Source organism: Temnothorax curvispinosus, unplaced genomic scaffold, assembly GCF_003070985.1.
Source record: "Temnothorax curvispinosus isolate PA1 unplaced genomic scaffold, ASM307098v1 QBEX01000049.1, whole genome shotgun sequence".
Taxonomy (NCBI): Eukaryota; Metazoa; Arthropoda; class Insecta; order Hymenoptera; family Formicidae; genus Temnothorax; species Temnothorax curvispinosus.
In genome coordinates, this window is record NW_020209829.1 from 48,396 (window position 1) to 71,264 (window position 22,869).

General features: G+C 31.3%; 4 protein-coding genes across 5 annotated transcripts in view; all 4 read left to right on the plus strand.

The window, feature by feature from the left end:
- Positions 1-339: 339 nt before the first annotated feature.
- On the plus strand, positions 340-1,137 carry LOC112452361 (cytochrome b-c1 complex subunit 9). Its single transcript, XM_025012560.1, has 3 exons — positions 340-637; positions 728-842; positions 932-1,137. Exons 1-2 carry the CDS (start codon positions 491-493, stop codon positions 833-835), a joined length of 255 nt encoding a protein of 84 aa, XP_024868328.1. The 5' UTR covers positions 340-490; the 3' UTR covers positions 836-842; positions 932-1,137.
- A 790-nt stretch (positions 1,138-1,927) lies between these two features.
- LOC112451729 (protein artichoke-like) lies at positions 1,928-4,698 on the plus strand. The gene is made up of 2 exons (XM_025011583.1): positions 1,928-2,037; positions 3,113-4,698. The coding sequence occupies exons 1-2, from the start codon at positions 2,035-2,037 to the stop codon at positions 4,472-4,474; spliced, it is 1,365 nt and encodes a 454-aa protein (XP_024867351.1). The 5' UTR covers positions 1,928-2,034; the 3' UTR covers positions 4,475-4,698.
- A 1,245-nt stretch (positions 4,699-5,943) lies between these two features.
- On the plus strand, positions 5,944-9,466 carry LOC112451662 (slit homolog 1 protein-like). Its single transcript, XM_025011475.1, has 3 exons — positions 5,944-6,052; positions 7,166-7,869; positions 8,217-9,466. The coding sequence occupies exons 1-3, from the start codon at positions 6,050-6,052 to the stop codon at positions 9,013-9,015; spliced, it is 1,506 nt and encodes a 501-aa protein (XP_024867243.1). The 5' UTR covers positions 5,944-6,049; the 3' UTR covers positions 9,016-9,466.
- A 2,965-nt stretch (positions 9,467-12,431) lies between these two features.
- LOC112451794 (sodium/calcium exchanger 2-like) overlaps positions 12,432-22,869 on the plus strand; it is a 44,539-nt gene continuing 34,101 nt past the window's right edge. Inside the window, exons 1-2 of one of the 2 annotated variants that reach the window (XM_025011764.1) lie at positions 12,432-15,636; positions 19,041-19,313. In XM_025011764.1, the coding sequence (XP_024867532.1) occupies positions 14,285-15,636; positions 19,041-19,313 (1,625 nt within the window). In that variant the 5' untranslated portion in view covers positions 12,432-14,284. The remainder of the gene's footprint in view (positions 15,637-19,040; positions 19,314-22,869) is intronic. The other variant, XM_025011699.1, reaches the window with a different exon arrangement.

Consider the following 22,869-nt stretch of genomic DNA (forward strand, 5'->3'; position numbering starts at 1 on the left):
TGATTGAAAGTAAAAGTTGAGCATTAGAGTTAAGAACTAATAACGAAACGATATATTTTTTATCTCTTAAAAGCAATATTTTTTTCCATTTATTTAGCATATACGTTCATATAAGTTTCACAAATTGTCATATTAAAATTATCATAGATATGTATATATGTGTAAATATTGTAGATGTAAATTTTTAAAATAGAAATTTTTTCTAGAGAAATTTATTGTTTATTTCAAAATGAGATTACTTTTAATGTTAAGATGATTTTGGTCAATTACATGAATATATGTTCCTTTTTCTCGAAAACGTGATAAATTGGCCGCATTTCGTTATTCACTGCTAGTACTGAAAATCTATATTTTACGTCACTCACACTATATAGATTTTTAGTACTGAATAATATCGGGACGCAGCCATTTATGAATAAATAATTTGACAATCAATATTTCAATCTACATTGCACTTCATGTCCTCGAATATTTTCCATAATTTCTGACCATGCTCCGTACCACTGCACGCTTATTTTATCGCTACGTATTCAAGCGGAGCTCTACGTTCACACTTGGCGTTGTGATTAGCGCGATGTTCTTTGAGAGAGCTTACGATCAGGCTTGCGATTATATACACGAAACTGTGAACAAAGGGGTATGTTGATACATTGATATATGTGTTGATAAAGCTAGTTATTGAAGTTGTCAAAATTAATGAAATTAATTTATTTAATATTTATCACAGAGGCTTTGGAAGCATATAAAGCATCGATATGAAAATTCAATTATGGAAACTCGATATACACGCAGAGATCAAGCAAAACCTTCCATTAATAACGAAGAAAATCATTAAAGATAGGGTAGGCAATATATTTCATATTATTAAACATTAAAATTGGTCAAGTACGCTTATTAATATTATTATATTAACTCTGTTACTGTATTTCAGGTAATTTTATTTTAGCAACAGTAAATATGAAAACTCAAATAATGTGTGTACATCGATGTGTGTCCATATTAGGCCAGAGGCAAAAGCACTCAACTATAATATTTTTCTCTCAGTTTTTACAAATATGTTTCCTTAGTTACATACACTTATCGATTCTTTAAATAATGTTGCAATATATCAGTTAAAAGTATCTTAAATAAAGAACACACTTTAATCGAAGAAACATTTAATAATTATATAAACTATATAATTATTTTAACATTTATTAAAATATAGTTATTATAAATAAAAGTTGAATATAGTTATAATAATATAATTGCATTTAATTATTATAATTAGCGTCTTCTAATATCCTAAAATTTTCCTTTACTTACTACTTGTATGCCATATACATGCACAGAACGAAAATGCACCGTGATTTTCTCTCTCTTTCTCACATTCGCTTTCTCATTCCATGTGTTCATGTGATCATGTGGTAAATGTAAGAGCAGTGTAACGGGATAACGGTGTAAGAGGACTATCTTGTTTTGCAGAGAAAAGAATTGAGTAGAGTAGAAGAAAATGTACAGTAGAGGATTTTAACGTAGAAGAAATTGATTATATTTATTATTTCGAGAAACTTCTTGTCAACTTTGAAGATTCTAATGTTTAAGCTACATCTGTTGAGCGATTGACGTTCGTTAACCGGTAATTCTTTATAATCAAAATAGTTTTATGAGTATATTGTAATATGTAATTTCTCTTTTCTAATTAATTTGATCAAATATAATTCTTTTTGTGATTTTTGTACATTACACATATATTATGTGTTTATATACACATACACAGAAAATATTTCTATTTATTTGATAATTTAATACGTTTGTTAGATATCGCTGCGATGAACTTTGCGTTTAATCTGCCCCGGAACTTCCGGATGATAAAAACATGCATATGAGATAGGAGACGCTGGTTTTTAATAATTACGTGACGGTATAAATATAGGCTGCTGTTACGAAAGCGCACAGTCTTTACGAAAAGAGCATCTGACTGAGTGAGGCGCTATAATAGCCTGCATACGAAATAGAAAATTATTATACTTCAAAACAATTAACGTTATTACAATGGTATGTTATATTTCCGTTATTTTATAATAATTTACATACATATAAACTTTGTATATTTTATATGGAAATAGTTAAGCGATACATTTTATATTTTGCTATGACATTAATTGTGTATGTCGTGTAGTTTTTATTACGATAATTGAATTAATAAAATATGAAATTAATAAAGAGATCAATATATAATTATCATGCTTTTTCTAACACAATAATTATAGTCTCGTTAACATCATATACTAAAATATATGATGTTAATGTATATAAATAATCATTGTTAACTTATAATGATAAATATCTTCAGTGATTTTAATAATTCTTTAAATCTTTTAAATACATACACATTCTTTGTCTGTTTTCCTATGCTAAAAATGAACATACCCATTATAGCAATCTCAGGATTTTCAACATTAATTTTATAATTACTTGCTTAAGAAATGTGTGTATGGCAGTACTTTTTATTTCTACTTAACTGTTTATTTCGTATTGATGTTATTATAAGATGACGTTTTTTTCTAGTGTATTTATGTTTTTGACACTATTGAACGATTCATCTATCTGTCGTACGATTTATTTTAATATATATGTATATAATTTTGATAATTTTAAATAACATTGTTGATTGTAAAATAGATATAATAACCAAAGATTCCTTATATTACATTTTTTCCCTTAATGTTGAAAAAAAATGCAAGAATAGGATAAAAAAATGAGAAGTAAAGATTTCTCGTAAGTCTAGATTAAATTTTTTATTTTAAATAATTAGTAAAGTTAATCTTTATAAGCAAAAACAATCAAATTGTCATTTCTTATTTAATTTTAAATAAATTTGCAAGAATGGAATTTTAATATAACACATAATTTCCAAGATATTTAACGTAAAAAATGGAGATATTGTATAAAAGAATAGTTCGAACAGTCTATTTTTTCACGAAAAAAAAGTTGAACTGACAAAAGTTTCTAACTGATAAAGCTTTGTATAGTAGTTTTCTAAAATATACGATAAAATATAGTTTTTTAAACTACTGTGCTGTACATTAAATTCATGTAATGTCACGTTATTTTTTTAATATTCTTACAGATGAAAGCGAATATACTGATTGTATTAACGCTGTCCTTTGCTGGATACAGTTTACAGCAGCCAAGTATGAAGACCGTATCAATACGTTCTAGAGAATATGAAACTATACACGACATAAAAATTACCGATAATGAAATCCACAAAATACAAAATTGTGGAAATACAGAATTTGTCAATTTAAGCGAAATGTATCTACGAAATATTCAAAATAATGTTATTCAAAGTGACGCAATCCGTCACGTATCTTTACACCATAATTTTTTCAAAAAAATTCCTCAAAACATCTTGAATTACGTGACATATTTATCTTGTTTTAATCTGTCACGTAACAGTATTAATCTCTACAAGAATAATCAAATTCAGCATCCGTATCTTCAAATATTGGACTTAAGTTATCAGACGACATCAGACGTAAATGCAATACCACAAACGGAAACCTTCGATGAAGAAACGGAAGATATGTATAAATATATGACATTCGATAGCACGAACATAAAATTACCAAATTTACAATATCTCGATTTAAGTGGAAACGACATTTCCACTTTGTTATGGGGTTTTAATAAGTCTTTTCCAAAATTAGTACGTTTAGATTTAGTAAATATCAATGCGCAAGAATTAGACCCGCACTTTTTTTACAAAATCCCATCATCTTTGCGCGTTCTTCATTTGGAGAACAATCATCTCCGCAATTTGATGCTACAGAACGTAGCAGAAATTTCAACTTTATATTTGAATGGAAATCCTTTAGAAAAACTTAATATAAATTCTACGACATTAAGAACTTTATCATTATCTAATTGCACGAAACTAAGTGCGGCATTTTTCGATACGCCATATTTAGAAATACTTGATTTATCAAGAAATAATTTGAATAATGACATTGGCGTTCATTACGAAATGTTTCGTGCATTACGCGTACTTTTATTAGATTATAATAAATTTTCATATATTCCTACTCTAAATAATGTTCAGTGGGTCAAGGAATTGTCGTTATGTTATAATATGATCAAACACATTAGTCCAAACAGCTTTAAATATTTAACATCCTTGAATAAGTTGTCGTTAAAAGGAAATAGAATAGATAATCTTGAAAGAGAAACCTTTTCAGGTCTGGATAAATTGGAGTATTTAGATTTATCGGAAAACCAATTAAATCATTTGCCTACTGACTGGGCGTCACCGTTAAAAAATCTCAAATATTTAAATGTAAATTCGAATCAGTTTGCAAGTATTTCCGAAATGGGAATATATTCAATAATTTCATTAAATCATTTATTTGTAAAAAATAATACTTTTACTAAGATAACAACCTTAGAAATTGAACCGTTACCCGATTTTATTACCATATTCTTAGTTTAATATGATTCAGTTTTAACGCTATACTGATTACTATTTTGCGACTTCATTATTTTAATTATTAAGCGTTTGTTTAACGTGCATTTAGTATTCCACATTTCCACATATATGTATAACATCTCTCTAATTTTTATAAGTCTATCATGTAAGGCGTAAAAATAATTTATTACGCCATAATTCTTAGTTATAACTCCGACATATTTTTTTTCAAATACATTGTATTCAAACTTATTTTAATTATTGTTATATCATTTTTGTAAATCAAAAATAAAAACTATTTAGTATATTTAACTGATCCGTTCATTTGAAATAATAATTTATACCAACGACGTAATAGGATATGTAGTAAGAAAACCTCTGCTGTCAGTTGATACTCAGCGCGCTACAGCTTCGCTATCTGCTGAGTATGCTGCTGAATTCCCACTAAAAAAAGAACGGATTTAGCTTTAATAGAAGTCATTCTGGCTGCTAAAAAAAACGCTACGAACACTCATGATATAATCTTTTATTAGTTAAAAACTAAAACTACTTAATTAAAATTACATATCTTGATAGAAATTTTCAGACCTCATATACAAAAGACAAAATGAATTAATTATAAAATACATCCAACTCTTTAAATATATTATGCCTTACCTTATTAGATGTTAAAAGCCACTTATCGGATCTGCAATTCTGAGAACTTTTCTCACCAAACTTTAGATGGTTCAGATTATATATGCTATTGGACGTTGATGATGCATGGTATGATAAGTGTGTAAGACTAGCCGTAAGAATGCATGGAGTTCATGAGAAATTATCCCTGTGACACAAGATACGTTTTAATCGCGCGTGCTCAGTAAAGTACGACGATATAATCTTTGATCGCGGATAAAAAAGTAGACATTATATTAATTTTATCATCTTCGATATTTTTCTATTGTAATACATAAAATGAAATAAAATAAGATAAAATAATATCTAGACATAAAAAGTATAAAGAGGTACAGAATCTGAAAAATAAAAAAATGAGAACAGAGAATATAATTGTTTAAAAAAAGACAATACATGTTCTAAAAAAACATTTATATATATGTATATTTGTATGTGTATTAGAATCAATTACAAAGTAAAGGCTTTAAATTTTCGAACTATCCTGTATATTGTTTTATTCTTAATTATTAAAATATACATATATACATATATGATATTAGAGATATTTAATATTCTTCATGAAAAATTAATTAATTAATAAAGAACGAATAAACTAAAAATATGAGAAACCAATTTCTAATACAGTATTTTTAGTATAAAATAGTATCTCAATCTCAATTAAGGAAAAGGCTTAGGATTGTTTTAATTAAGTGAACTTAATACAATATAAATGCGTTAATTTCAACTGGAGGGTATGATGCGTCATATAGACGGCACTGCGTGAAGACAGACCCCCCTGAGGACCATCCTCGGTATATAAGAAGATAAGTTTGCCTGCTTGCGACAAAAGGTGTTAGACTGCTTGAGTGAATTAATCCGTGAGTGCAGAGAAGTATTTAAGAAGAGTTTAACAACTTTAAGAAATAAACCGTACAACCAACATCAATGGTAAGTATTCCGCAAATTACTAGAATTTATCCCAAAATTATCATTATGTTACTCTTTCATATAACTAAAGTCTAGAACATACTTAAGAACATACAAATATTTTTTTTGTAATACATCTATAATAGGTTTATGTTTATATAATATTGACTATTTAATATATAATCCGTATCTAAATATATATTTAAATAATTTATTGTAAAATAATTATCTTGACTATAACATATATATTTAAATAATTGTTTTTTAAAGTATTACCTTATAATATTTGAATTAAAAATCGTACATAAAATTTATTAAATATTATTTCACTTATTTTGGAAGAATGACATGTAGAAACCTTCTCGTAAAAAATTAAAATATTTAAAAAACAATAAAATTTCGTGTTATTACTCGTACAATTATTTTAATATATATAATTCTATGTGTTCATATTGTATTGGCTGCATTCGGGGAGCGCGCTATTAGCGCTATTTGCTTATTCTATCCTTGTTTTACATTTAATAAGCGATAAAGATAGAATGATACAATAGCGCTAATAGCACGCTCTCCGAATGCAGCCATTATAAGCGATGAATAGATGTGAATAGGTAATTTATATTATCAAAATAGAAAAATGTTATTTATTCTAACAGATTTAATTTGTATATTAATTTAATTTAATTAGTTATAGAGGTTTTTTTTAAATAAATATTATAAACCTGTAATGGGGTTTTGAACCGCATTTTTACGAAATATTATACACATGAATATATAAATTTAATATATACATATACATTGCACGCATATTCAAATTTATTAATTATTATTATTTATTTTATGTCAGTATAATAATAAGCCATTCCATTTCTTAATATTAATTTAACTGATTACCAATTTTTATGTATTATGTTCTTAAGAAATTTTAATTTATTTTAAAAATTTATTACAGTCTTATTATTACGTTAACTTATTATTATTTTATCGACTTAATTTATATATTTGTTGTTTTTATTTTATACTAGTTTATTATTAATAAATTAATTTTATTAGTAGTTTATAAACACATGTTAGTTTGTGTTTTTTAATCTTATTGTTAAATATATTAATATGCCTGTTTATTTTTTCCTTTTTTAGATGGTGCTAGGCTACAAATTTACGATTTTTCTCGTTTTCACCACTGTATACGTAGCAAAAACTCAGGACAACCACGGAATTTCCCTTTACGATTTCAAGACGCATACATTATTTCCAAAAGACGACGAAGGGAATACACGTCTACCATACACCTACACTTCAACTGTCCCACCAATATTTCGTGGGCCCGTGTGCCCCCGTCACAGTCATATCTTCAGTTTCTCTAACGTCGGTCTTCAAAAAATCGGTCGAGACTTTATCAACAGCAATGACATCATCAATCTAAGACTCGATGACAATAACATAAGTGATATTTCGCCATTCGCTTTCCGCAATATGCGAAACCTGCAGTATCTGGACCTTTCCGGAAATAAAATTCCGAAAGAAAAGCTATTGTCGTTGACCGGAAACGAAAAATTAGAGGTGTTAATTATCGATAACAACCGAGATTCTCATAACCCCGTGACAAATACCCTGATTGAATATGAAGTTTTTTCAAATTTGAAATATCTGCACCTGTGCAATAGTCAATTAGGGAACTTCCAAGTGCCTTTTCAGCTCGCTACACCCATCTTGACTCACTTATATCTGAACAATAACAGCATCAGTTCCAGTGATGTCGTCTTCGAAAATATTCCGGCAACATTAACTCATCTTCACCTAAAGAAAAATTTGATCGATCGAGTCAAACAAGGAAAACTCAGGTACAAATGTTTATGGATTGTTTTTTATAGAATATAAAAAACAGAATTTTAAATGGGCAGTAATTGACATTGCTATATTTCTTTTATTGTCATTATTGGTTATGTTAATATTGTTTTATTTTTGTTTTTAATGATATCGATATTTTTTGTTATCATTGTTATTAATATTGATATTATTTTTATTATTGTCACACTACCATTTTAGTTATTAATTTTATATTGTTTTGTCATTTTTATTGCTGTTATTATTGCCTTATTGTCATTGTTATCATTGTTCTTAATATCACTGTTACTGTTATGGTTGACGCTATTTATTTCTTCATTTTGATTTTATCTATTAATTTTAGGAACTTACGGGAACTCATTATGGACGATAACGCCATTACCCAAGTATGCTTTGAGGACTGCGAAGACAAATCCATATCCTTGAAAGACGCTGTATTATTACAGAATCTGTCTTTAGCCAACAATCTGATCTCAGAAATATCGCCCGATGCCTTCAGTGACACGAGACATCTGTCAATATTAGATCTCTCGGGCAACAAGATCACCGATGTGCCCAAGAACACTTTTAATAATACTATTAGCATAACTGCTCTTTCTTTGGCTAACAATACACTTGCTACCGTACCGGATGTTTGCCCGATGTTTCGCCTAAGGACTCTGGATCTGTCTGAAAATCGCATCAGTGCAATTCTCTCAGGCACTTTCTGTCCTTACTTGAGTAGTTTGGAGTATTTATATTTATCAAACAATGCTATAACCACCATTCAGTTCCGAGCTTTCCATAATCTTCAGAAATTGAAATATCTGGACCTTTCCGGAAATCGACTTAGGGAGCTTCCGATGAACTGGGGATACACGTTGTTCATTCAAGAGCTGCATCTTGAACGAAATAACTTCACCGAACTGGACAACATATCATTAATTAACCTTAAAGAGCTGACAAATGTTTACCTTGATGAGAACCCTATGCCAATATTGAGAGCAGAATCTTTCCGATCGCTTCCAGGACACTTAAGAGTACATTTGAAGAATATGCGTGTTGAGGATAAATGCGCACAGTGTCAATGCGATAATGACGAAGAAGAGGGTGATAATGAGGATGATAACCACAATAACTATAATGATGATAATTCTATATAATTCTAATAATATTTTTTGGTAATAATTCAAGAAATATTTACCGTTAGAATTATGATAAGATTTCTTAATGATTGGAAATACATTTTCTTAGCATTTAACAGTTTTATTTTTAAAAAATGTTGCAAATAAGTTTTGTGGAAATATGAGAAATCCGAAATAAGGCAAAAATTAAGTATTTCGGTGTACATTAAATTAAAACGTATTGGTGAAAAAAAGAAAAGTAATTTATAATAAAATCTTTTTATCACTTATAAGAGAAATATATTAATAGTACCTTATAGTACTTATTTTCAGAGATCCTCTCTATTTGTATTAAAAATACTATTTTTAGAAAGTTTTAAAAATGTTTCACATAAAACATGGTAAATAATGAAACAAGTACATCAGTTTTAATTTAGCTAATGCATATTTTTCGAATTATCTTTTATTGTGTAACTCATTTAGCGGATATATGAAACAATTTTGTTTTTTCACCATACAAATAAATAATTAGATTTTTTTACGATAAATATTTAGTTTTACAAATTAAGATCAAATAATAATCATTGTCGCTTTATAGTGTTTATATGCTTAAAATAAAGTACTTAAAACAAAGTACATTATTTGATTTCATTATATTACGATTGTATTTTGCTAATGCTTTATTATAAACTTGGTCATTTAATGTTTGCATCATTATGTATTGCTATAAGATAACATAATTATATAATATGCATGCGTAATTGCATATATTTTGCTTATATCTTTTAAAATAAATGCGTTTTATAATAACTCGTATGAGCAAATGAAGTCATGTCCACATAAATATTCTTATGTATCCTACATTATTATTAATACATAGACTTATTTAGGTGTCCTTTATTAAATTTTTCTTTTTTATTCAACTTTGTAATTGCATTTATTAAACATTTAACTTATGCAAAGTTCTTTATATTTCAAAGAAATAATTAAAAACATATTATTCTAAAGTTAAGATTTTATTTGTAAAATAATTTAACACAGCATATTCTTTACCTATTTTAAAAATGTTTTAAATCGTTTGAAGTTTTTTTATTTCAACTATTTCAAAACTCGAGTGTAACGATAGTGAAATAAATGCAAACGCAGAAACGAGCACAGTGAATAAGCTCGTGCATATCAAATTCTAGAGATCGCTACGATTTCCACGAAGGCGGTAAATCTTCTATTTTCACTTTTTTTCTTCCATTTCACATTACAAAGTCGTGCTAGAGGATTAAACGCATTTTACGCATTTTACGTCGTGTAAAAGTTAGCCAAATACATCGTTCTTTCGTTGCATTTAAATTATATTTTTAGATTATATTAATATAATATAATAATATTCGTATATGGTAAATATTAAAAACCAGAATATTGAATGTAACCAAAAGTGCGATCATCATCAATTATGACAAAATCATTCATTATTAATCTGAAAGTAATTACAAATTCCGCAAATGTAATTTTGATTGCATACATTATTAAATCGATCAAAAAGATAGCTTTTTATGAGATTCGCATTTATTAAATAAAAAATATAGAATTAATTGTATTGATTTTGCCGATTGATATTCAATTTATTTTCACACAATGTAATATTTCGCTAATAATATTACACAATTTAATTAAATTTTTTATAATTTTAAAAGAATTACTTTTCAATAGAAGCTGGCAATGATAATGGTAATGATACACTACACAAATTAAAAACGTTTTTATTATAAAATATCAATTAAAAATTTGCAATAAAGGTATTTATATAATAAAAACAATAATCTTTCATTTTATGATCATTAAGTAAAAATTACGAACATAAAATGTACAGTTAATAATAAATTTCAATAACATACGATTAATGACCATTTCATTAATTAGTTGCTAAAATAATTGCAAAAATAACCAATTACTCTCCATGTCCGTATAAATTCGCTATTATACTTGATCTGGAATTAACCGTGCTAGCTAGATGCAGAATACCGAGGTGAGCTTCTAGCTTCTACCCCTTTCAGGGTGTTGTTTGCGCACCCTGCGAGTGGCGCACATGCGCAATCGTGTAGCGAGAGAGCCGAGGTAGAGTATGAGAAGAGGGCGCGGTGCAACGAGAACGGGAAGAGGATGGACACCCGAATGTGACGAGGATCGAGTTCAAAGCGATATAGCGCATATAGGAACTTCGCAGGAGGGATTATTTCAGAAAACATATCAAAATTTTAATTCTAATTTCTTGATTTTAACGTAGACCCTCACAATGTTTTATACTAAAATTTACGCGACTGGTTTAAAAAAGGGTTACGTTATCTTTACAAATATTAATAGTATAAGTTTTTAATAATCGATATTATTGCAAAAATTCGATTTTAGATATGTTAAATTGTTTTTCCGCATACGTTCCTGACTTAAAGGATGGGGATGAAGGAGAGTGAATGCAAGCCGTATAACGAGGGGAGAGAACATGGGGAGGATGAGTAAATGCATGGGTAGTTCGAGAGAGGAATGGAAAGGATCTAAGAACGACGAAGATAACGACTTTAGAAGGGCTAAGGCAATTTGAATGGATTCATTTAGAACAATAGTAATTAAAATTAAATTATTTATGAGACTCATCCCATACTGAAGGTGATATCAGGAAACCCATTTAAATTAAACTTATACATAAGGAAAAGATGGATGTGGATTAAAACAATTATTTTCAGAAAAAGCTGCAAAGAATCTGGAATCACTAATCAAGAATACGTACTTTTAAAATTAATTAAAATAAATTAAAGAGGTACAGATTTCTTAGTTACACAAATTCAAAGTTAAAAGATACATCCTTGATAATTACTTAAATAATTTTTATTGAAAAAAATGTATATTTGTTACTGGAATCTTTCACTCACTCTCTTTCTTTCTCTCTCCCCTTCTCCCTCCACACACATTTTTTATAAATTCCTACAAATTGTTAAAAATAAATATGTATTTTCTCAACATAAAATTGTTTATATATTATGTCAGTATGAATATATAGAGAATGTGAAGAAGACAGACAGAAGTTTAAATACATATATTACATATATTGCATTTTTTAAATAAAAAATATATTTTTTATTTTTCAAATATATATATAGAAGTTCGAAGTATCTACATACAGAAAATTCCCATATATATTCAAAAAATAGAAAAAATATCTATCCTTCTACAATATCCCCTTACTTTCTTTTTTTTTATCCATCGCGTCTTCTATATTCCATATTTATGCCACTGCCCTTGTCGAACCCTAACACTCTACTTTTATCTTATTTTTCCTCCTTTCCTTTCTCCTTCCCTACCCGCTCTTTCACCCCTTTCTCTGTATATATATAACATTCTGTATGCACACGAGAAAAACTAATTTTGGTCTATCTTTTCTATTTTCCAGATGCAGACTTTACAAAAGAGAAAAGATACGCATACATGACACGATCTGTCTACATTTGTAAAATACAAAATCAAATCTTTGTATTACATCGTGAGAGTTGTATGGGAGATCTGCCGCCACGCAATAGCCACCCCTGATATAGAATAAGAGAAAGAGAGATAAGAAAAGGGGTGAAAGAAAGAAGGGGGGGGTGAGAGAAAAAAAGGGAGAAGGAAAAGAAGGTATAGATAGAGCGTTGGAGTTCGACGAGGACAATGGTATAAATACGGGGTGTAGAAAAAGCGAGGGATGGAAAAAGATGGAGTGGGTTGCTAGAAGAAGACAGATATATCCTCGTTACTCCGCGTACGAATGAATACAAGATACTATACTACGCCGCGTGAAGCGTGACTGGGGAGATGCGCGTAGATACGCGAAAAGCGGCGGCATTTCTTCGCGAACGATGAGAATGGAGATACCGCCTGACGGAGTTCGGAGTAGCATTGTCGGCGGGGTAAAGTCCGACAAAGAGGGTAAAACGCTCGCGCGACGAAGCCAGGCGAGGATGGAAGTATGTGACGAGGGCGGCGGTAACGGCTAGTGGAGCAGACGAGGACGAGAGTAACGTCGGCTCGGTGGGGTGGAGAAAGAGAGAAAGAGAAAGAGAGGGGGGTCGTCACGCTGTAAAGTTGACAAGAAGAGAGACACCGCCGATGCTGTAAAGCGGATAAAGACGGAAGTACTACCGCGACAAGGTTGGCGATACCGTCGCCACGATAGAGGAGACCGAGATAGGAGTATCGCCGGCGCACTGCAGCCGGACGAGGAGAGCGAGAGCGAAAGCGAGAGAGAGAGAGAGAGAGAGAGAGGGGAGAAGGCTAAAGGGCGAGGAGAAGGGTAGCGGTAGAGGATGGGGTTGGCCTACGTCTGGCTAACCCGAGACACCACTCCCCACTCGGTCTGGCCGGCTCTCTCCTCTAGCCTCCTCTCTTTCTCTCTCGCCTCTCTCAGTGTTCGTTCGAACGCGGCCCGGCACGGTTCTGTTACCCCGTGATGTCAGAGGGTCCGCTTCGTGATGGGAGCTCACTGCCGCGGTAATATCGGTGGGTTCCATCGGTAGCCGATTCCCAACGCCGATAATACCTATTATCAGTGTTGTCCGGTGCGGTTCTGGCTTGTCCCTACGACGGTGTGAGCGGGGGCGCGTAAAGGGAGAAGGGTGTTTAGCAGGGCGGGAGTGCGTGAGTGCAGAAAACGGACAGGGCAGTGAAATACGGACAGAAATACTCCAAGGTCAATTTTGCGACGGGGAAAACGATGTCGAAGACTTTGATTAGAAAACGAAATTAGTTGGCGAGGAAGCTGATGGGAAAAATTAGCTCGCGGCCAGTACGAAATTGGAGCTTGATGGTATAAGCCGCCAGTTGTAAGCGGGGAAGTTCCGAAACGTCATCGCCCTTCCTCCAGCGAAAACAAACACGCCTGTATCGCACGCGGAAGATCCGATTCGTTTACGTTTTTCGCGTTTATATAGGAGTGAATATCGGTTTGCTAATTAGTGTTATAGAGAGCAAAATTGGCGTATTAATTGAGAGAAAATAGTCTATATAAATCTTTCCTTCTCCGATCGTTTTTCTGGAAAGAAAAAAATATATATATATCTGTTTCGCTTCTTGTCTCTTTCCTCGAAGAGGGAGTGAATTTTTCGAATTTTTTTATCTCTCGGAAACAATTTGCGAGTCAAGATAACGAACGCCGCGGGAAGATCGCTCGTCAGTCTGAATGAAGAACGGGATTTTTCCGAGCGGAGTTTTATTCCCCGAAGAGACGGGGCAAATAAGTCGCTGAGAGACCGCGCCAAGTTTCCGCGATTCTCGACACACTCTCGACAATATGTCTGGGAACTACTCGGTGCGCTGCGAGCCGGGCCTAGTGATACCGCTCTGGCGTCCGGACACCAACCTGCATCTAATCGACATCATCTTCCGAGGCCTGGTGTACTTTATTCTGATGTTATATCTGTTTATCGGCGTGTCGATCATCAGCGACCGCTTTATGGCTGCCATCGAGGTGATCACGTCCAAGGAGAAGGAATTGGTGGTGCGCCGTCACGGGAGGGAGCCGCAGATCGTCGTGGTGCGAGTGTGGAACGAGACGGTGGCCAATCTGACCTTAATGGCGCTCGGCAGCAGTGCTCCTGAGATCCTGCTGTCCATCATCGAGATTTGGGCGAAGAACTTTCAAGCGGGAGAGCTGGGCCCGGGCACGATCGTCGGCTCCGCCGCTTACAATCTCTTTGTTATCATTTCCTTGTGCGTGTTTGTAATCCCGAACGGTGAGACCCGGAAGATAAAACATCTGCGCGTTTTCTTCGTCACCGCTACCTGGAGCATCTTCGCCTACGTATGGCTCTACGTTATTCTGGCGGTGTCCAGTCCTGGTGTCCTCGAGATCTGGGAGGGTATTCTGACCTTCTCCTTCTTCCCAGCCACGGTATTGACGGCTTACGTTGCTGATCGACGGCTATTAATCTACAAGTATCTGCACAAAGGTTACCGGATGAATAAGCGGGGTGTAATCGTGCAGGCGGAGGCCGCGGATTCCGAGATGGGGGTGGAGCTGGAGATCAAGCCTCAGCAAGACGGTCTTCACGGCATGGTCGATCGCCTAGCCGACGTCGATTCCCCCGAAGCGAGAGAGTTCGAGCAAACTCGTAGAGATTACATTAACACTCTGAAGGAATTGCGTAAAAAGTACCCGACTTTGCCTCTGGAGCAATTGGAGGTCATGGCTCACGAGGAAGTGCTCGGCAAGGGCCCTAAGAGCAGGGCCTTTTATAGGGTGCAGGCTACGAGGAAGATGGTAGGCGCGGGCAATCTCAGCAGGAAGATCAGCGAGAGAGCGCAGAGCGACCTTAGCGAGGTCAAGGCCGAGTTGCAGAAAGCCGAAGCGGAGAGCATCGATATCGAACATGTCAACGCCATGAGAGTATTTTTCGAACCTGGTCATTACACCGTGATGGAGAACGTTGGAACCTTTGAGGTGGGCGTTTCCAGGGCTGGAGGTGATCTCAACAGACCCTGCACCGTGGATTACTACACGGAAGATGGCTCCGCCGAGGCCGGATCTGATTATGTGAGTGCCAAGGGCACTCTGACTTTTGAGCCCGGCGAGACCATGAAGACTATCCAGCTTTCCGTTATCGATGACGAATTGTTCGAGGAGGATGAACATTTTTATGTCAGGTTAGTAAATTGACGATCATTTTTTGCGAAAACTTGTGATGATGGAATATAATTGTTACAGGAAAGTACCATAGTAATTTTTGCGATAAGATATGAGAGTGGTTATCGAAAGTATTTTAAACGCTGCAAAGGGAAATGATAAAATTGAATGTCATTGCAGCTAGTTGTTCTCGTACTATTAATATACGTAATATGATGAGTTGTGTAAACATAAAAATAAAAAAAGTTTAATATTATTATTAATTTAATGTATTACTTATAATTAGCAAAAATTAAATTATGTTAAATAAAATTTCAGTTTTAAAATTTATAATATAACTTTAATGGCAGACACATCTCAAAAATTAATTTTTTATTCTATTAATAATACTCATAATTTTAAAATTAAAATATATCGCGTTCTGAGATTTTTTACATTGTTGTTTTTATTGTTAAATCGCGTTAAATAATTGTTGAAGTTATCGGAATTATGTCGGGATATTCGATATCAACCGTTTTTGATAAACAAGGTGATATTTCCTTTGTTAAATTATTTTTTATTTTTTATTGATATCACTTTTATTCATATTACTCTTATTAATATTACTTTTATTAAAGTTTCATTGTTTTATATCACATCTCTGCGGAGTTTTGGAAGTTATTAAATATTTGAATAGCTATATCTCACTTGAATCACTTTTAATACACACACACACATACACACACTTTCGATTTTCTAACGAACATTGAAAAGCCCACTTAAAATTAAACAAAGGATGAGCTTTATTTAATTTGACGTATTTACATATCTGGTTTCTCTAAAAATTTGGTTTATAAATCCTATATTTTCAATTATTTCCTCATCCTCTTTCTCATAATTCGTGAAGTACGTATGTGTGTGTATATTTTTTTATTGGATTTAACTTTATCTAAAGAGTCTGTCATCAACGCGATGAGACATCCAGTAAAATTATCGTGCTACTTAAGAGCTGCAATTACTTCAATTTTCTTTTAAATGATTCTTTAAATGATTCTTAAAGTATATATCTATGGTGGATATAGTGTATTACGATCACAGATCATTGACCAGCGGTGAAAAGGCGATCATCCAATTGATTTCAAACGAGTAACATTTGCAATTTAATCAGCAGATAAGCTGCTATTGATTGAATCTTAATGAAAGACATTTAAAAGTGGCTATTAGCGTGGCTCTTTTCAATGTAATTAAAGTTGTTAATGGCATTTTATACAGTACACAAATCTGGAAGATATCATAAAGATACATTCAAAAATCTAAAAATTAAAAAAAAATAATTAATTTATTTAATTATTTAATTCATATGCTTAATATTATTATGGCTTTTTGAAATTAACAAACACAATTTTGTGTATTTTATACATATAAAATATATGTATAATAATATGCACAACAATTAATATTAAACAATGAATTGATAAATAATATTATACATTATATATACACACATACATTTTATAAATTCATTTTACAGATAGTTTAATTTTGACATCGACATATTTTACATATTTGTTTCTTTTTATACTATGTTTTTATTCTGTTTTTAATAAATTTTTTTATTGCTGCAATTGAATAACGATAACATTATGAGAAAACAATTGTACTCTAGGACTATGTACTATATTTTTTTTATATACAGACTACTGAATCTCTTAGCCAGATATTTTTATGTATAACTAATAATAAAAATGTTTTTGACAAATTTTTTTTCAGAAAAATGTGGAAATTGTATTAAATTACTGACCTATGCCTAATAAAATATTATATATTCGGTTTTTAGAAAATTCAGGAACTAAATCTTTTGTACTGTATAATTCGTAAATATTTAATGTGTGCAAACGTCATTTTAAACATCCTTTACTATCCTTTTACCTAGCATTGTCAACCTCGTAAATTCCTAAGAATGCTAAGAAAAAGGCTTGAAATTTTCATCATGTCACGTGGGTAGTCCTCAGATTAAAGCAGCGTGCTTATATATATAGGCACATGAAAGAAATCGCGGTAGAACGGTTTTGTGCCACAGAGATGCATTTTAGATGATACATGAATTAGTATCGCGCGCTATATGTTGATTTTAAATCTGTTTCTTGCAGTTTCTCCATATTTCATTTCTTTTCTCTTCTTTCTTCTTTGATTGGTCTTTTCGCGTTTCTCTTTCCTTGAAAGCTTGGGAATACATATATCTTTTTTAAAATGTAATAAGGTAACTAGAACGAATAGATCCTTTTATTTCACGCTACGATTGAAAATTACAGGTTCGTGTCGATATAGCCAGATGACCCGATTATTTCTGTTATTTGCAACTTTACGTCGCATGCCAGATTGCATCACGGGGTCGCGCGGAAACCACACGTGCACGCGCAATTAAATCTATAAGTAAAACGTGTGCTGATAAACGTACTTGATAATTCGGCTAAGGAAAATCGGAGAAAATATACGGAGAAGTTAAATCGCATTGTACATTTCTGCGTCAATTACGGTAATAAAGAGTTGCACTGATTATTATCAGCAATATAGGTCGAGGAGAGAATTATTGTGACCTATATAGTAATCTTTGTCATAATTCTGAAAGAAATCTAAAGACTAGATATTTAGTTGTCACTAATAGCTTATTGTCTCGCATGTACTCGAACTGTCGTAATGATGAAAAGTAACAGAGCGATATCGTCTGTCATTTCATTTTATTATGTTGTACGAGACATTATAACATTATTTTAAAAATGTTTTATTTCTCTATATTTATTTAGATACAAAGAAAATATATATAAAAACATAATACAAATTAAATACAAGTTAATCAATAGCACAGATCTAAGATCAAGTAAATATAACATAATATACATAGTAAAAATAAAATAATTATTAATAACAAAATTATACTTGTTATATTATGCATATAATTGGGAGAATATAAGGCTTTAAATAATAGTAAGAAATAAGTAAGAGAAAATATATCTCAGGAACGACATCAAAGGAGATCAACGGATAAAAATAAAATCTTGGATGTATGCTCCTTTGAAAGGCGAGTTCAACGTCGAAATTATAGACCAGCTTATCTGCGAACTTGATTAAAGTATTCTACTGAATGGTATTTTTAGATAGAAAATAAAGGATTTGTCGATCAGCAAATTAGGAGTTATGTAGTCAAATGTCGATTTGAAAGAACGAAAGAACATTCGTGAAAGCTATTTATACTAGTCATTACAAAAATAATTAATAAATAATGCTTATATAAATTGACATATGTTTGTTCTAAAAATATATGATAATTTATAGCGATAATTTATTTTTATTGTGCCACTGTCCTGAATTCACAGAAGTGATTTCTGTTGTTGAAATGTCAGTTTAATTTTTCTCGAATTAATGTGGATATCTCTTTTATTTTTAGGCTCAGTAATGTGTCGCAGCCAGCAATGCTTGTCTCGCCGAGCCTGGCGACGGTAATGATCCTGGATGACGATCATAGCGGCATTTTCGGGTTTCCCGAGAGAGATGTAGAGCTAGTGGAGAGCGTAGGTCAGCATCCTCTGCGGGTAGTACGCTATAGTGGAGCCCGCGGTCGCGTGATTATCCCTTATCGTACTGAGGAAGGCACTGCAAAACCCGGCAAGCAATACGTGCATACTGAAGGAACGCTGACTTTTGAGGATAATCAGACAGAGTGAGTGACATATCTTTCTCTTTTTAAATTAGGCAATTAATTGAGTAAAATTAATTATTAAAGAGAGAACGAAATTATTTGAATTCATTATGCGATTTTATTATTTTATGCATGGTCTTCGGAATAATTTAATTGATGGGCTTATCGACAATCTCATTCCTTTAATGGTCAAAGAAAGAAAGATTTTTACCTTTAAAGGAAATTAAGAGATGTTTGAAAAATATCACAAAATCGTGACATAACGATAAATTTCAAGAAAAAGTAAATTAACCCTTAAATGCCACACCTCTCAAGAATCTCGTAAATGACATGAGGGGTCTAAAAGACCCCAGCATAAAAAATGTCTCCTTACTCATTGATTTTTTGATCTTTAGTTATGTTTTCAATGTTGTTCAAGGCTTAGAAAAGAGAATAAAATGCTTATATTGTTAAAATTTCAATTTCCACATTAAAAAATTAAGTAAACTGAGTACTGTTAAGTGTACAAACGGGTAGATCAATCACTCAACTGGGAGCATGAGCTCCATTTCTGGCAAGAACATTTGAAAATATATCATTGTAAAGAGTCTGGGGTCCGCTGGACCCCAGAGGGCATTTAAGGGTTAATAATTTACGGATAATCTAAAAGAATCAATTAATGCATATTTAATCTTCTTTGAGAGAAAAGAAATGTAAAGTATATATAATAAATAATAAGTAAACAAATTAAATAATAAAATACATTAACACATGTAGGGTTACTTAACGCTTGTATTTAAAATATCTTTGATCCAATTTTCTAGTTGATAAGAAGATAATAAATTAGTAAAAATATGATAAAATATAAGCAAAATGTATACTTATAAATGAATAAATATTGTAATGAAATATGAAAAGTATATTTTACTAAAATAAAATGTAATAAAATATAGCAGAACAAAATATTTTATTAACTGTAGAGATTGAGTGCGAAATAAATAAAATACACGATTCTAAAATATATTAATTAACACAGTAACTGATACGGATAATAAAATTTCTTCAAAACTTACTAATTAAAACTCAAAAGAAGATGCCCAGAAGATTTGAATGTAATACGAAAGAATGTAAACAAAAGTTTAGTGTGTTTTTGAGATCGATACTTGAAAGAAATTATAATAATTTGTTGTCATAACTTCAGATTAGTTTCATCGAATAGCATTATTATACTTGCATACATTGTATCGGTTATACCGAAGATGTGTATTATAACCACAGGTGGTTAAGCGTAATGTAAGGATCGATCGTCACCGCGATACGATCGGTAATTAAACTTGCGTCATATAATTAGATTGTCAGCTTACTGTGCAAGTTAGAAATATGAATTATTTGCAAAAAAAATTACAGATGACATTTCAAAAACTGAAATAGATGGCTAAAATGTATGGAACTAAAGTTAATGTAAAATCAAATATAAAGTACTCGTTTACTATTTATCTATTTAACATCGTTTGACTTATTCAAAAATATGAAGATATAAAATTTCATTACTTTTAAAAGTTGTTGGGGTTACTGAATATGAAAAAAAGATCAAAAGTTCAAAATAGCGGATACAAAAAAATAAAATATTTTTAAATTCTAATGTAATTGTGTATTGCTGAATACGAAAGTGATGTCAAAAGTCTAAAATGATATGGACCTAATATGGCGGATGCAAGAAATAAAGTATCTCTTTAAATTATAATAAAAGTTTGCACTCGTAAAGATATTTATATATAGATTATTGATGTATTATTAATTAATGTATCATATTAATTCATACAACTGGTAATTCAAATTTTCGTCAATTTTGAAACGGGCTCTATATTATACCACAGACAGGTATAAATGTATCGAAATTTCCCACACTAGCGTTCGATAGAATGCAGATCGCTTGCCTGTTGCAATTAACTGTACAACATGGGTTACTGTGCGATGTGCTGTAACTTGCACAATGCATTTCTATCGCAGCTTTATCAGTAATTAGCAACTCGTAGGAGATGATTAGAAGACCAGTCTAACACTCGTGCATTATCTAAACTTCGTTTCACAAAATATGACACTTGATAACAATATTACGTCTGTATCAAGAAATATTTACACATATTATACATATATTCTTTTTCATGATATATTTTACTCAAAATGTTTTATATACAAACGTATAAATATTTTCCTGACTTACTAGATGTATAAAGCTGTTGTTTAACTTTTTTAAAGTTATTGTTAAACTATATATTGATTTATTGGTATTGCGTGAGTTTTATTTTTTAACATTATCTATAATATTACTTTTAAAATATTATTCAAGATTTAATTAATTACTTTAGTCTTGAAATATATTGCCATGTTCATATTTAATTATTGTGTGTGCTCACCTATTCTATTATATTTTTAAATATCTTTTTTATATTTAACTACAATATTAATTATATTGATAATTTAATATTATGATATAATGCATATTATATTTATATAACATACGTTTATTATATTTCTATCGACGTATGTCCCTCATGCATATTATATTTGCTATATAAATTTATCGCATATATCGCGGCAAGTCATATCGTCGCCACTTTTTAAATTTTCATTGAATCTTGATTTGCAAGTGTAATAGAGGGTTTCAACACATAAACTCTCTTTATTTTTAATCTGAATTCTACCCGTTGCGTCGTAATATTCGCTTCCGATATGTACAACTCTCTAATTTGTCGCAATTGTTCGCAGTCTCGCATTGCTTCACGAACAATTATTGTAGATTATTTTGGAGATTTCTGAATGCATTTAAATTGAGGATTTGTCTGGTTTTAGGTCACAAAATAGAGTTTGAGAAAATCGCATTTGAAACTTTAGAAAATTGTTGCGGAGAAATATACAATATAGAAATATAGATAAAGCATGACTATTGATTTTTCTAAATTTTCAAGTAAAATTCTCTTTAAGCAAATGATATGTTTTGAAAGGAATATTGACAATAATTTTACTGCAGGAAAACTTTTTTCTTTTTCAATATCGTTAAAATAATATCAGAACATTGTTTATTAATTAAACTCGATTATTTTAATTGTGTTTGTAATTAATGCGATGAACGATTTTGTAGAGATAGTATATTATTTTTTTGCAATGCTTTGAATTTATCTTTTAAAAAGTGGAGACGAAGAGAAGAAGAGTGAGAGCGAGAAAGATTGTTATATTAAACATATTTTTCCTCAATAAACTTTCATAAACTTGACAATAAATCTTTATTAAAGTTTCCATTCCAATACGCGGTCTAGTTAAGGAATGTCTAGAATTTGCGAGATATTACATTGTTTTTCAAAATGACCTACAAACATAGTAATATTCTGTCATCGGAAGGTCCTCATTTATTACGAAAAGAAATTATAATACAAGTTATAAGAACTTGATCATAAAAGTTAATAAGAAGTAGCAATTATCGTAGCACAAAATTTGGTAATCAGTCATCGAAATGTTTGATATTAAAAGTCGAAAATTTAAAAAAAATAATGCTAAACAAAATCTTTGCTGAAAACTCCAAAAATTTTATTTCTAAAGT